This window comes from Pelmatolapia mariae, linkage group LG15 (genome assembly GCF_036321145.2).
Source record: "Pelmatolapia mariae isolate MD_Pm_ZW linkage group LG15, Pm_UMD_F_2, whole genome shotgun sequence".
Lineage (NCBI taxonomy): Eukaryota > Metazoa > Chordata > Actinopteri > Cichliformes > Cichlidae > Pelmatolapia > Pelmatolapia mariae.
In genome coordinates, this window is record NC_086240.1 from 7,978,069 (window position 1) to 7,993,030 (window position 14,962).

A 14,962-nucleotide genomic window follows, 5' to 3' on the forward strand; every position below is an offset into this window, starting at 1 on the left:
TCTCTGCCTTCGCTTTTGTCGTTCACCCTCTGCCTTTCATCCATTCATTTGCACATTTATCAATTCATCTTACCCCCTCCCAAACCTGTCTTTCTCTCTCTTTTTTTCAGTGTATTAGACACATAGCTACCCTGCTGCTCCAAAATCAGCCAAGCCTCCTGCAGCCAGCACTGAAACTGATGTCTGAAAGCGGTGACGAGCAACTGCTTCAGCTGACTCTTGATCAGATCAACGGCATGAGCACAGTAAGTGTCACTGTAATAGTCTGGAGAGTTTGTGTTCAAATGGAGACACAAAGGAGTTGGCTTTATGAACTGCAGATTGGCTGGTGACATTTTTGTTGTCACTTATCCTTTAAAATTGTAAAATGTAAAAAGAAAAAGTGCTTCACGGCTTCCTGGAGCTCAAGGAGGTGTTCCAGATTTCTTTTCTCCTTTTTAATCAACTGTTAACCCTTTGAAGCAAAGTGTATCATATTTGATACATGTGTTTTTGTGAGTTTTTGAGACTTCTACATAATCAGTGTGACTTTTTTTTACCCTCAAAAAATGATATAAATTGCACGACACATTTTCAATGACTAAATTGCAAAAATGTGGCTAATATAGCAAATGGTGATACAAATTAAAACTCATATATGTAGATTAAAGGTTGATATATTTTCATATATATTTTTGTCTAAAGGTTCAATGTTGTGGAAGTTTCCATTTAATAAAGCCTGCAGACAGATGGTGAGCGATCACTAACATCCTTTAATCAAAACGAGAACAAAAACCCAAGCTTGGTGAGAGAAGCCATCGCTGGGGCAGTCGATCAGTCTCTCCTCGAGCCCGGCATGGCCCTGGGTTTAAATACTTCCTACAGGAACAAAAGGCTGTACACAGCTGTTTTCACACCTTTGGTCTTCCCCCAAAGAAAGTTCATACTCCCTTGCTACCTCTTACAGTGGTTGAAGAGACAAAAGGCTCTTCCCCCCACCCTGGGATCTTTGTGTGTGAATGCTTCCCCCAAACTTACTGAGATACAATCACCCGGCTGTTCAATGACATGAATAAGGTGTGAGACATTGAGACATGCTTAAACCCAGTGGCACCAAAGCATTATACAATAAAATAATATGAATAATACATAAATGAAAGAAATCCCTCTACATTCAACAAACACTCCAATATCAAAAAATTAAAGATTTCTGGCAGTTATTTAATGGTTTAGGTTTTAAAGGGTTAAAACCCAAATGTTTTCAGTGTGTAGTAATGGTGAAGAGCCACCAATACTGAGAGAAGCTCAAACTGTCTTAGCCCTGTCTGCCTAATAAATGGCTTAAAAAAGGCATCTAAATATCAAATTAGGTTAATGCGTAATATGAATTATTTGTTTCTTAACCTTTATGGCTTGCGCTTTAGAAAAAAAAAAAAAACTAGTGTTATCCATTGTGTTTTTGGAGCCTTAAGGTTTGACTTTTGACCAAAAAAGTGTGACTGACTGAGAATCCAGAGACACTGCATGCTGAAAAGAAGATAATGGAAAAAGGTCTGGTCTGTTGTCTGAAAAGAGCAAAAAATTACATCCTCTTTCCCACAGTTTAAATTAGGTTTTGCTAAATAATTTCAACATCCTTACAATCCCAATTTCATCTTCTTGCCAACTGTCCTCTAGTTTTGGGAGGCCACCATCAGATAAGAGCATAATCGTTCAAGACTGCGCTGGTCGCTCTCCACTGTTTCTTCAATCAGATAAGCAATTGTCACAAAGTGGGCTTCTCAGACCCAGCAGACCTTCTCTTTGTTCCTGGATCAGATAAGAGAAAGCCACACTATTAACTGACAGAGCCTCCATTAAATCAAACGATCAAGCTGCTATATTGGAACACCTGCTCTTAAACCTCAGTGAATAAGACAGCGGAACTGAGGAAAGTTAGGGTGCTGGAAGTGGTGAGAGAAAGGATTTGTGATTTAGATGTGGGAAGAGAAAGTCAAATGGAGCAGGAATGGGTGTCGAGACAGAAATGGGATGAGAATGGAAATTACAAGGACAGCAAATGTATAAATTGTAAAGTTGAAAAGGGACCCGGGCTACAGTAGATAGCACGCGGGAAAGACAGAAAAGATAAATCAGGTAGAGTTAGAGAAGGGATATATGAATGGAGGAAGACTGGTGGCGTGTCGCTGCTTTGAGAAATAATCTTACGTCTGCCAAGTAAAAGCTGAATGAACGGGGGCATGTTCGGAGCGGCACAGAACAGTGTTCATCTAAAGATAACATCATCACAGACACAGAAAAATTATCTTACATCTAATACATCTGATAGTGTGCTGGCTGCACGCTGCTCAATGCTCATTGTCTGCATGTGCCGAGTGCCTTTGTGCATCCTTTCAAGTGTGTGAGTATTTCTGTGTGTGTGTGTGTGTGTGTGTAGGACTTGTTTTGATTTCTACATGTTTTCAAGTGCATTGCTTCTGATTGCTTAAACTTGCTTTGAATGTTGTGTTCACACAAATGTTATTGCAAAAAACAGAATTTTGCAAAAAGGACGTTGTGTGCAAATCTTGTAGTATGTTTAGGCTGTACATTAATCAGAAGGTCAGTGGTTTGAATCTTAATGTTGAGGCAGTCTTGGGCAAAATATTTGTGAATCCGTGTGTGAGGGAGGGTGTGTGTGTCTGTGTGTGAATTTGAGCTAAAAAGCACTTAGGCTTAGAACGTGCTTGTATGAATGAGACATGTAGTACAGAGTGCTTTTAGTGCTCAAATTATGTAGAAAAGCACTACATAAGTACCAATCCATTCAGAAACTACTGATTTAACTAAGTGAATCACTGTAAAGCTTAAATTATTTGCAAATTCAAAACTTTCTGAGCATGAAGTGTTTCCTTAGTTTAATGGGGAGAAAAATCTCACATAAAGTACTGCAAATAGTTTCTATCCATGCAGATAGGTTTGCCTTTCATCTGCCAAGGGTTTAACATATCCAGCTATACAGCAAAATATTCAACATTTTGGTTTTGGTGTGTCTTTTTAAAACATCTGAAAAGTTACTTGTAAAAATGCAACTTGGACCTTCAGAAGGAATTATCTGTGTAATCTACATTATCCTTGTAACATGCTGTTAACAGTTTTTAAATGCTTACTTGTTTAATGCCAAGTAGTTCCAATAACATTTATTAGGTTTATGAATAATTCACAGTGACCGGAAAACATATATTACTGGAACTGAAGCACAGCAGGGTTAAATTGTAAACTGTCCACATGGTTAGCTACCACAGCGTGAGCTTTTTCAATTAATTTGATTGTTAGCGAGTGCAAGTGGCACTGGCCGTCTCCTGTGGACGTCCTCCTTTTACACTTCAGGATATTGCAGTGCAACTCTGCATTGACACTCTGAGTCTGTGGGACAAATTACAACACCTGTAAAGTTTTGGGGGGAAAAAAAGTAATGTCTGCATGTCAGCAATGATGATTCTCAAAATGAAAGTTGGGTCAGCTCATAAAGTGATGTTTGCCTTCTGCACAAGCCTGAGGTCCATAAGGAAGCTGGAAACTGCAGATGCACACAGGGATCATTCCAAAAACACTGCAGCAACAGAGGAAGCTGTTCATGCACAAGAACTCGAAGGGAAAGTTGGTTAAAATTGAACTGGTGGTGGTTCTTGGACTCAAGGAAATTTTTGACCACACCTTGTAAAGTTCATGTTGATCCACTTCTAAACGTGATGGCTTACACATACTGTTTCTATTTTAGCAGCTCTACAAAAAGCCAGAACTTATCAGGAGCTACTGTGCAGCTGCTGTTAGCAGATCAGTATCTCAGGAGGAACAGAAATAATTGATTTTGGCTCAGCTTGATCAATCAGAAAATTCACTGAGTCAACAGCCTAACTGTTAATTGACTGCAGTTACTGTTCAGTTACTTTTGGTTTGCATTTCATTGAGATTTTGTGTTTAGCCACACTTTGTTTCACTCCATCATACTAGACAAGGTGCTGCTGCTGTGAGTTTTATTATTGTTCTTGTTTAAATAACTAGCCCGAGGTTGCTTTTTGGTCACAGTGAACCATACACTTGTTTGCATATGCCACTCTGAGTGATTGGCAGACTTTATCTTAAAGCACTGCCTACAGTTTTCTCCTGGCAAATAGCTTTGTATCTAATATAAATCATTGTTTACATTGTTTTACCATCAAAACTTTTTTGCCACAGCTGAAGGTCCCTGAGGTTATCATTAAGAAAAAGAGATTAATTTAGAGTTTAATTAAGAAAATGTAATTAAGGAAAATCACTTGACCTAGGAAGCGAATTCAAAACAGTAACTGATTCATCCACAGTGAGATATATGTATATGTGCAGATTTTCCTTCACTTTTCCTGTGTCTTGCGTTGCTGCTGTGCGGTAGGTGAGTAAATGGGTATGCTGAGCTCTGCAGGAGGAGACCACAGTGGGCGTTGGAGAACTAAAGAATGGAGGAAAGGAGTGGGAGTAGTGCAGATTATTTGAAAAGGAGACAAAGAAGTAGAGAGCAGGTGATGGAGAAGGGAATGTATTCTTGATGCGGAAAAATACAGTGGAGGCTTTTAATTCTCTGCTTTCACACTGTTCAAGGTGTCGGCACACAAGTCTTCAGCTGTACTCTCTTCCATATTGTCCATTTCTCTCCTCCTCTTGAAGATGTATGGAGTTGGGAGGAGGGAGTCAGGAGTTAACACCAGCCTGACTAATGCGAGTTCTCCATTCTGTCTGTAAACACACACACACACACACACACACACACACACACACACACACACACACACACACACACACACACACACACACTTATACAGATTCCTCTCAGTGCTGCAGCAGTCCCTGTGCCTTTTCAGCAGCTTATGTTTTTTTTTCCAGGCTTTTCCATGATTCTACAAGGCTTACATTTTCTGTGTGGCACATGTTCGAGTCACAGTGACGACAATGGCATATTCAATAGCCTCGCATTTTTTGAAACTGCGGGTCTTTAGCCAAAAACCATAACATTTTCCATCTGAAGTGGCAATAGCAGGTTGTTTTGAACCGCGGCTGTCTGTGGCTCAGTGAATTGATAAAGTTGTTGTCTGCAGATGACTGGTTTCAAAAAGAGAACCATGTAAAACTAAATTTGCTTTTGATGGCTATGATATTTTTCTGAAATGGGGAAAAAAAAAAGTTGTGTATTTCTGTGTAGATCTACAGTACCGTGCAATAGTCACCCATCATTTTATTATATTTTGATATGGAATGGGAAATAGGTACAAACATACATGGAAATATAGTATATAAGGCAAAAACAGAGTTTGTATCGGCAGTGGTAGTATGTTTGGGAACATTGTCATGCTGAAAAATTAAGTTGTTAAACCGACGTGTTCCAAACAGTAGGGTAGGGCAAATTCTCATGACCATTGATCAACAACCACTGACCAAAACCCACTGATCAAAGAGATTAAGTGCCAGGAGGATTGCCAGGATTTATACATCGGGGAAACCAAACAACCTCTAGCGAAGCGGATGGCACAACACAGAAGAGCTACCTCGTCAGGCCAGGACTCTGCAGTCTATTTACACCTACAGGCCAGTGGACACTCTTTCTATGATGAGGATGGTACACATCCTGGACAGGGAACAACGCTGGTTTGAGCGTGGAGTCAAGGAGGCCATTTACGTGAAAAGGGAAAGACCATCTCTGAATCGAGGAGGGGGCCTAAGGGTACATCTGTCACCATCTTACAGTGCTGTGATTGCAGCCATTCCCCAACTCTCTGTGAATGGTACTCATGGCCATTGATCAGTGGTCTTTGATCAGTGAGTTTTGGTCACTGGTTGTTGATCAATGGTCATGAGAATTTGCATAATTATGATTAAGGAACTGACCTCCCAGCCCATTGTTCCTTCAGTGGGCTGGTTTCAGTCATTATGCAAATGTACTGTTGATAAGATTGGGGAAACCTGCAGTCAGCTGAGACTGAAGAAGTCACTTGGAAGAGTGACGAAACGTTTCTCCCACAAAACGCTACGTCCAGATGAACAGAATCAACTTTTGGAGATTTACTTTCCTGGATGATTGAGAATGCATCAAGACAATTGTAGATCAAATTTCTTCCATTTTGAAAAGATCCCCAACACTATTGGCTGAGATGCTCCCCAAACCATGACAGTCTCCACTGTGTTTTACAGATGGCTGTAGATACTCACTGTTGTACCTCTTTCCTGATCTTTTCTGTACATACTCATGACAATTTAAACCAAAATTTGGATTCTTCACTTCACTTTATGCCTGTCAAACTGTTATTTGTGTGATTTTTCAACAAAATGTTAACAAATCACGTTTTTGCGACAGGCTGCACGTAACAGTACCAAAAGATGCCATTTAAAAATTGTCATGTGTTTGTTAGGTGTAGACACAACACTGGCTCATCCGTTGTTTCACAGATTCCTGTTTTGTTTGAGTGATTCTTAGCTGAGTGTTAGATGACTTGACAAACAAAAAAACATTCCTGTGAGAATGGTTGGGTACTAGGTACAGGTATAGTAGTGAAAAAGTAAAAGAAAAAAGAAAAGCTTTGAAAGATCTTCAGAATCTCTCGGGAACTATTTAACCACTGTAAACAATTACAAGTAAGACTGCCTCATTGGATGCAAAATATAAAAACTCAAGACTTTTGCATAGTCATGTAGTTTCTGTTGGTTTGAGTCTCAAAAGGAAAATGGAAAATGTGGACACTTTAAACCTTTTCACTCAGTGAGGCTGTGGTTCAAAGTACTATGTACATTACATTCATATGATTTCAACAGTAAGTATGAGTGAAGATGTATTTAAAAAATTTTTTTTTCATGGTTTGGGTTTTTTAATGTACAATAATTCTGATAGTTAGGATAAATAGGCTGTTGGTTGAACAAACCAAGCACTTTAGTGGTGTCTCTGAGCTTTGGGGCTGTTTTCTGAATTTTTGCTCATGCTTTCAGTTGGATTGGAAAATCGTTCCCATTTTGAGGCTACTGAACCACTTAAGAGTAACCACGTTAGCCACAAGTGACCCGTTTGGTTCCCATGTGACATTTTCCAGTAGCCAGAGTGCCTTCCAAAGCCTGACAGAAAAACAGCCAATCACAGGAGTGGAGCGCCCCAAACGCTGATCCAGTCTTGCCAAAATGATTCTGTGAAAATACTCACAGAATCAAAGAAAAGATGACATAGCCTAAACTAGATAGCTAGCTAGATAAACGTGCTGTGTAATGCACTGCTACAGTGGTTTGTGGGTTTACTTGTGTTTACCAGCCGATGATGGGCCAGTTTTAGTGGTAGTGCTTCATCTTTCCATCTTTTCTTTTTTGAATTTATTAACAGTTTTAATTTGAACTTGTGCTCCCTTGTGTATGTTTTTAATCAGTTAGAAAGAACTCAAAATCCCGTTGAAAGAGTTGGATGCACCTTGTCCATCTGCCCAGTGTAGTGAGGACAAAAGGCGCATGTGTGCTTGTGTTTGATTGAGTGATTATGTGTCTAATTGCTTGTTTAAGTGGGCTTGTTTACAGCTTTTTGTACCATATTGAACCTATTAATCTAGCTCTGTTTGCTTGCAGCTCACTGCGTTGATCCCTGAACTTCCTCACCGCATGTGTGTGTGTGTGTGTGTTTGTCTCCTCGTATGCGTCAGAGCCCACTTTTATTTTTATTTTTTTGGCTTTAAAGCCTCTTCTTCTGTCACTTTCAATCATGTTGTGCTGCAAGCAAGAACTGTTTGGTGTCATTTGTGTGTGCGCACACTCAGTTTGGTGCACCGCTAAAGCCTGGGGACAGCTAGGATGGAGGGATAGGAAACAGAGCCTGGAGAAGAAGAAGAGGAAAGGAGATAGTTGTGTGTTGTCTGGCATTCCAAAGAAGCTTTATGATTTAAATGATAAAAGAAGGCTGGGGCCATGCATTATGTATTAGGCATTGTACGTGTTCAGTAATTCCAATTAAGCTCTCAGCTGGGTTTAGCTCAGTGAGAAAGAGCTGAGAAGGACGTATACAGGAAATGAGAGACATGCAGGGCAAGAAAGGCAAACAAGAGTTTAAAACACTGACCAAACCAATCAGGTAACATTCAGTGGCCTCTCGGAACAAGCCAGGAAAAGACTACCTTTTTTTTCCTCTCGTCTTTGACGGCGCAAGACAGCAAGAAATGAGAAGGTAATAAGAGCAAGAGGGGGGTTGGACATCTGATGGCTGCAGCTTGATGTGTCAGTTCTCTTGTCGCGCTGAGTGTTTGTTCACTCACTCAGAGTGCACACCAGCTGCGGGTGTGAGCACACTCACAGGAGACAGAAGATACCTCTTGTTTTCGCATCTCCGAAGAGAGAGACTGGGTGTTGTTTGAACCCTCGAAGACGGGCTTTTAACCTGATATAGACGCAACACAGCTACACCCCTATGCACAAAAATAGATCCACCTCAGGACAGGTTTTCATGTTCTCCGAGCTGTTGACCTGTGATACAGAAAGAAAGGCATGATGGATGTATTCCCTGCACAATCAGATCCTATTCACACTGATCTGTTTGTTAAGACAAGACCCGGACAGACTGCAGGGGGAACTCAAGAACTCAGTGAGAGAGAGGAGAAAGGATGATGAGGGAGGAAAGGGAGAGGGAAAGAGGCAGTATGTAGTCACATATACGGGTTTGTCAGAGTTGCAGCAGATGGCTAGCTGTGGAGCTGAGTCAAAGGATGATGTAGTAATTGCCTTTCACATGAAGGATCTGAGTTTAAACAGATGTTGTGGCAAGCATTCACACTGCCAAAGTGTCCCTGAATGAGATCCTGAAATCCCACAAGCTTCACTAACCACTGGTCTTCCACTCAGCCTCACCTCTCATGCAAACATTTGCAGACCACAGGTTAGAGAGAAAGGATCACTGCTTCCTGTTTAAACACAACACAAGCAAAAAACAGTTTTCTATGCAGTTGGAAAATAGATGTGGCTGCATTGGTGGGAAAAAAATATTTGGAAAGGTTTGAGCTGTTTCCCACTCTTGGACAGATGATTGGACGGAGACCAGATGCTTTGAATATGTAAAACAATACAGTGTCTACGGTATAATGTACAAGAAGGATAGAAAGATTTAAAGTATTGATTGGTTTTTATTATCTGCAGCTTTTTTACAGTAGGGATAAGCACTTGAATGTGACACAGATGTTTATGCTGTAAAAAAAAAAAAAGGATATGAGGGTATCTGCTCCACTTTGATATCAAGATTCCCCTCCATCCCTCCATCTCTCAGGTGCTTCTTCACATCTATTTCCAGCTCAACTGTCAATCCAACTGACTCTAAGACTCAAATCTGCTGTCTCTCTTGACACCGTCAAACAGTAATAGCCTGGGAGGTGTGTGTGTGAGAGAGAGTGAGAGTGTGTGATTCTGCATGGAGGACCAGGCCTGTGCTCGACTGATGTGCTCGCTTTCTTTTTCCTTGCACAACTCCCATAACCAGGAAATGCAGAGGAAAACATGATTTTTTGTGTTTATTTATTAGATTCAGTGTTTGTGCGCATGTTTACAATATTTGCATATTTCTGTCCCTACACTGGTCGCCGTGCACAGGAGCGGGGCTAGATCATTGTCCTCTAAATTCGTACACATCTCATGCAGCCACAAGCAACTGCATCTGATAATTAATTTGTGTGTTGTAATGCTAATCTAGTCTCCTCTGCAGGTATGATATTTAGAGCTTCCGCAACTCTGGCGCTAGTGTTTCACACTCCCCAGTAGTTGATAGTGTGCTACATATCAGTCAAAGTCATAGCTGATAAGGTGTATAGCTTATTTTAGAAGCCACGCATTATCATCATTGCATTTGCTATAGGTGTGAGCTCTCATTACAGCCAGGCTCCAGCAGGTTATTTCAGTGATTAACAGGCTTTAACGTCCAATCAGATCAAATCTGAGGTTAATCGCACTTAGAACATCAAAAGGCACTACAGAGCTGCAGAAGATGACGCCTACAGACTTATCGTGGGTTTATGAGCCCCTGACTTTTTTTCATACCACCACAATGAGGCTGATAGATTGGGTTTTCATTGGTCAAAAATATACTGGTTGGCATAACCTACTCAGGATTAATTGTAATGATCGTAATCAGATAAAAATCCTTATCAAATACATCTCACCGGACAATTAATTACATAAACCTTGCTAGTGCTGGGGTGGACCACATTTTCCTTCAGTACTGCATTAATTCTTGATGATATAGATTTAACAAGGTGCTGAACACTTTCCTCACAGATGTTGGTATGCACATCCATGATGTGACTCTCCCATTCCACCACATCCCAACTTATTTGATAGAGATCTGACGGTGATTGTGGAGGCCTTTTGAGCACAGCGAACTCACTGTCATGTTAAAGAAACCAGCTGAGATGATTTGAGCTTAAAGGGATGGACATGGTCAGCAACAACACTTGGACAGGAAGGCTGTGGCATTTAAACAGTGCTCATTTAAATGGTGTTTACTTGGTACCAGAAAGAACAAGAAATTACAAGAAAATAACCCCCATGCAGCTATAGCACCACCAGCCTGAACTGATACAAGGCAGGATGGAGCCATGCTTTCTTTTTTATCACTTAAATCACCTTTCTTCCTAATTCTGATGCTCAGTTTGAACTTCATTACATTAACGAGCAGTTGAACAGGTGTACCTAACAAACTGGCCGGTGAGTGTATATTAATGTATATATTAATGGGTAAAAGAGCAGTTAAAACCTAATGAGCCTCAGCAGTACAAGTATTCAGTAATAAATGACAAACATGTTAACTAAGCATAACATTAATATTGAAATGTAAACCATTCGCCTTAACCTCCTAGGACCTGGCATCACATTTTGGGTTGTCTAGACCAAAATACAAAATTTTGCTTTACAAGGGCCAAATATCCACTTTATGTCCACGAGGACATTATACTGCCACTGTTCTGTCGAAATTTAAAGCGAATGTCCTCATATGTGGATCTCATTTTTCTCAGAAACAAAAATCAGGCAAAAAAAAAAAAAAACATCAGGTAATTCTTTGTTTTGACTTTCATCAGGTCCCAAATAGCAAAGAGAAATTAAAAATGCATGCCATGAAAGAGTTCGGGTCTTAGGAGGTTAATCTAAGATTCAGTAAGTATTCCCCACATGAATAGATGAAGTACAGTAACAGTAGAAAAACTGATTTAAAAAAATTGAGCCAAGCTTATTTGGAAGAAAATACTTCAACATGCAACTTTTTCTTCCAAATAAAGACATTTTTGCAATCTGGCTAAACATTTGTCTTGTTTGCAGCCTGTTTCATCATCTCACCTTGTGTTTCTTCCCTTGTCTGACTTTATTGACACACTGTCTATGCGTTTTCAGATCTCAAGAAATCCTTTCTTCAGTGTAGTGTTATCATAACCACTTGTTCTTCAGTGCCAAATTGCACACATTTATATAAATGACACTTTTTTTCCTATTCACACTTCTGAAGAATAAGAATCAGTTGCTCTTTTGCCTGTAAATTAAAAAAAAAGTCATCATTCGTGACATTGATCTTCAACAAAGCTCCAGAAATCCCATGTAGAACATTTGTTCAGAGTCTCTGTTGAGGCTGCAAAATGAAAAAGTTTGAAGCTGAAGTGTGAAGGTGTTTTTGAAGTGCTTCTCTACAGTTCTGGTGTGCATTCAGCCCCTGGAAGCAGTCGGTGGATTTAAAAATGTATGTATCTGACGCTCTCAGTGCATGTCAGCCATTCTCCTCTATGCCGCCCCCCCTTCCAGCTCTCTTCATCATACATTTTCCACACTCCTAAGCCCCTCTCGTCTCTCTTGTAGTTTTTTCCTTCTTGATTCTCATTATGCACGGATGACCTCCTCATCCACCTCTGTTCTAGGTTCAAAAATTTCTCAGTCTGTCATCTTTCCTTTCCCCAGCTTGTCATGATTCATCTGGTCTTGTCTCTCAATAGAAGGCCTAGAAATTAAATTAGTAGTCATGCACGTCACGCTAGTCACATACCGACTCTCTCTCATCCTTTGGCAACAGGGCAATAATGACCTGGCAGGGTTTAAAACGCATTAAATGGAAAATGCATTAAATCCACTATACTGATGTTCCTTCTCAGACCTTCTAACATTAGCAGGAAGTAAAAATTACTTTAAGTTCACAATATCAGTAATCTCCCCCTAGGAGACAATGTCATTGTAAGAGACAGCAGCTGAATAACTAATGCTTATCATCACATGAGCCAAGTGATCCTTCTTAAAGGCTCTTTGTGTGTGTGTTTAAAGGAGGAACTGTCCATGCAGGAGAAAAAGATCGAGTTTTGGCTCTGCTCACCTTCTCCGCTACACTAGAGAAGACATGGGCTCCACATTTATAATTGATCTGCCTCAGCTCCAAAAATACCCCAACAAGGACTCGCTGTTGTCTGCGTGTGCATGCACACAAGCGTGTAAAGTTGAGGAAGTGCAATCTTAATAATAGAGTTAGCAAACAGGTGAGAGGGTGCAGAGGAGACGGGCTGAGTCATGGAGAGACGGCCCTCTCAACCCCAGCACTCAGCCTGGCTTCTGTGTGGCCTGTAAACCACTCTCAGCAGCCCTAACGGCATTTAGCTGTTTGAATTTGCATGTAATTCATTGATGTAACCAGGTGGATGATGGGATTAAAATATTATGTAAAGGTCTGTTTATGACTCTATGAGCATATGCTCCAAACACTTTTAGTAAGCGAGAAGCTGCAAATAAAAGGGGAAAAAAAAGAGAGGAAAAGGAGTGTGTGTGTGTGTGTGTGTGTGTGTGTGTGTGTGTGTGTGTGTGTGTGTGTGTGTGTGTGTGTGTGTGTGTGTGTGTGTGTGTGTGTGTGTGTGTGTGTGTGTGTGTGTGTGTGTGTGTGTGTGTGGGTGGGTGGGTGGGTGGGTGGTTGCGAGAAGCTGTGTGTAAGCGAAAGCACATGCGAGAAAAATGGCGGTCAGCCACGGGTCAACACAGGATGTGACCTGACACTGAAAGTGTAACATTGTAATCATACAGCATTCAAAGGTTCCTGCTGCCGTTGCTGCATTAAGCTACAAAACCTTATTTCTGCAAAACGCAGTGGATGGTACAAATTCAACTCCACCAGCCGCTTTCAGTCTTCAGTCAGCCAGTAGATGTTTAGGGTTGATACCTGGAAGAGAAATTGGATACATTCATTCGAAATTTTTGGCTGTTTATCTTGACACGTGTTCTTTGCAGGGATTAAAAAAAACAGGATCACAGTTTAAAAGGAAACTTAGTTTCTCTTGATTCTATCCCCACATGTGTGTTTACACGTTCTCCTCCCCTTTTCTTCTTCCTCCAGGAGACGGCTTCCTCCTGCGATGAAGAGCTCCTTTCCTTGCTCCTAGACGCTGGGCTCCTGGTAGGCTGCGTCTCCTCAGCCCTGTACCCCCTGCTAAGCTCCCACATGCTGTCGCACCAGCAGGAGGGCGGCTGGGATGTGGAGAAAGCTGCCGCTGAGCTGATGGCGGCGGGCCACGGGCCTGAGGCAGGCTCCCTGTTGCTGGCTCACCGCGGAACCCACCCGGCCCAGTTCACCTTCAACTCCGCCTTGGCCGTTCTCAAGAAGTGGCTGTGAAAGGAGACGGGGAAGCAGTTTGGACCGCAGCCACAGAGTGCCGTGGTAACCTAGCCTTAGGGAAAGAGTAGGAAGGTGCTGAAAAAGGACTGGAATTAGATTGGAACGAGATCTGAAGAAGCAGAACTAAAAGCAGTCAATACCTCTACATTTAGTTCTCTAATCAGGTTTGAGGTTCATCAACAGAAGACATTTCAATAGCGCTGTCATCTGTGAAGGTATAAGAGAGGATACCTTTAATCCTGAAACATCTGCTCAATTAGAAAGACGCTCGTACACACACAGAAACAACCTCTGCTGTCACTCAGTCATGGATGAACGTTGAGACAGAGGCCTAATCACAAAATGCAACGGCTGCTCGGATTTATTTGTGTGTGCGCTGTGTCCTATTGTGTGATAAAGTAATTGAGCAGTGGGTAGCAGTGGGTGGATATTAGCCTATTGTTCCGTGACAGGTTTGCCTCTTTAACGTCCCATCGTTAAACACCCTGCCTCTGCTCCATTGTTTTCCCCCTAATAATGTCTAATTAATTCCTTCTAAACAAATTAGCCCCGCAGCTGCCCCCGTGCTGAGTGTACGAATGCACAAATACTATATATGACACACACCAGTGAAGTTATGTAAAGCTTATAATGATGAGGAATAAACGTGCACGCAAGTGTGTGCGTTGATGCTGTTAGGTTGCTTTGTTTCATTTGAATAAATAAAAGCGTAAAATACGGCTCTATTTTGTCCCACCTTTTAGAAACGAAATAAAGAAAACTGTGATGAAAAGGAGCGATTGTATTATTTTTATTTTTTATTGTATTGTGTTTCTTTATTCATGGTGGAAGAGTGCACAGATGGGTAACGTTTCTTATCAGTATTTTTAGTTCTCTTTTTAATTGAATGGGCTTTAAGATTGTATCCGCCTCATAATGAATGCTCTCAAAACATTTGCATCATAATTACAGCATTTTGAGGAGTGATTTGCAGGGCAAAGATTTGGAAAATGAAATCCAAACCTGGTTAATTTATTTATTTTCTGTCAAAGCATTGGAAGTATGATTTTTATTTTTAGGCTGCCTTCCGAATTAAACCAAAAGAGCGGTGCTCACTGCAGGTCCCCAGAGCAGCAAATGAACTTTCTCCCTCGCACAGAAAATCACTTTAATGAATACAGGGTTTGGATACTGATTGTTTCTCTTCATATGCATGTCCTTTTTGTCATGTGTCATAGTGTTATGCCAGGACAAAAAACCCTCACTGGGTCTACTTGGAAAATAATCAAATAGGAAAGTTGCAACATTGGAGTCAAAATGACATGATTCTAGTTGCGTTGTTTTTTTTTTTTGTTTTTT

At 41.0% G+C, this 14,962-nt stretch overlaps 1 protein-coding gene across 1 annotated transcript in view; it reads left to right on the plus strand.

Annotated features, from left to right (window-relative positions):
• The window catches only part of nbas (NBAS subunit of NRZ tethering complex), a 176,576-nt gene extending 162,184 nt beyond the window's left edge, over window positions 1–14,392 (plus strand). The window contains exons 52-53 of the mRNA XM_063495518.1: window positions 111–245; window positions 13,346–14,392. Coding sequence (XP_063351588.1) covers window positions 111–245; window positions 13,346–13,621 — 411 coding nt within the window. The 3' untranslated portion in view covers window positions 13,622–14,392. The remainder of the gene's footprint in view (window positions 1–110; window positions 246–13,345) is intronic.
• Window positions 14,393–14,962: the final 570 nt, after the last annotated feature.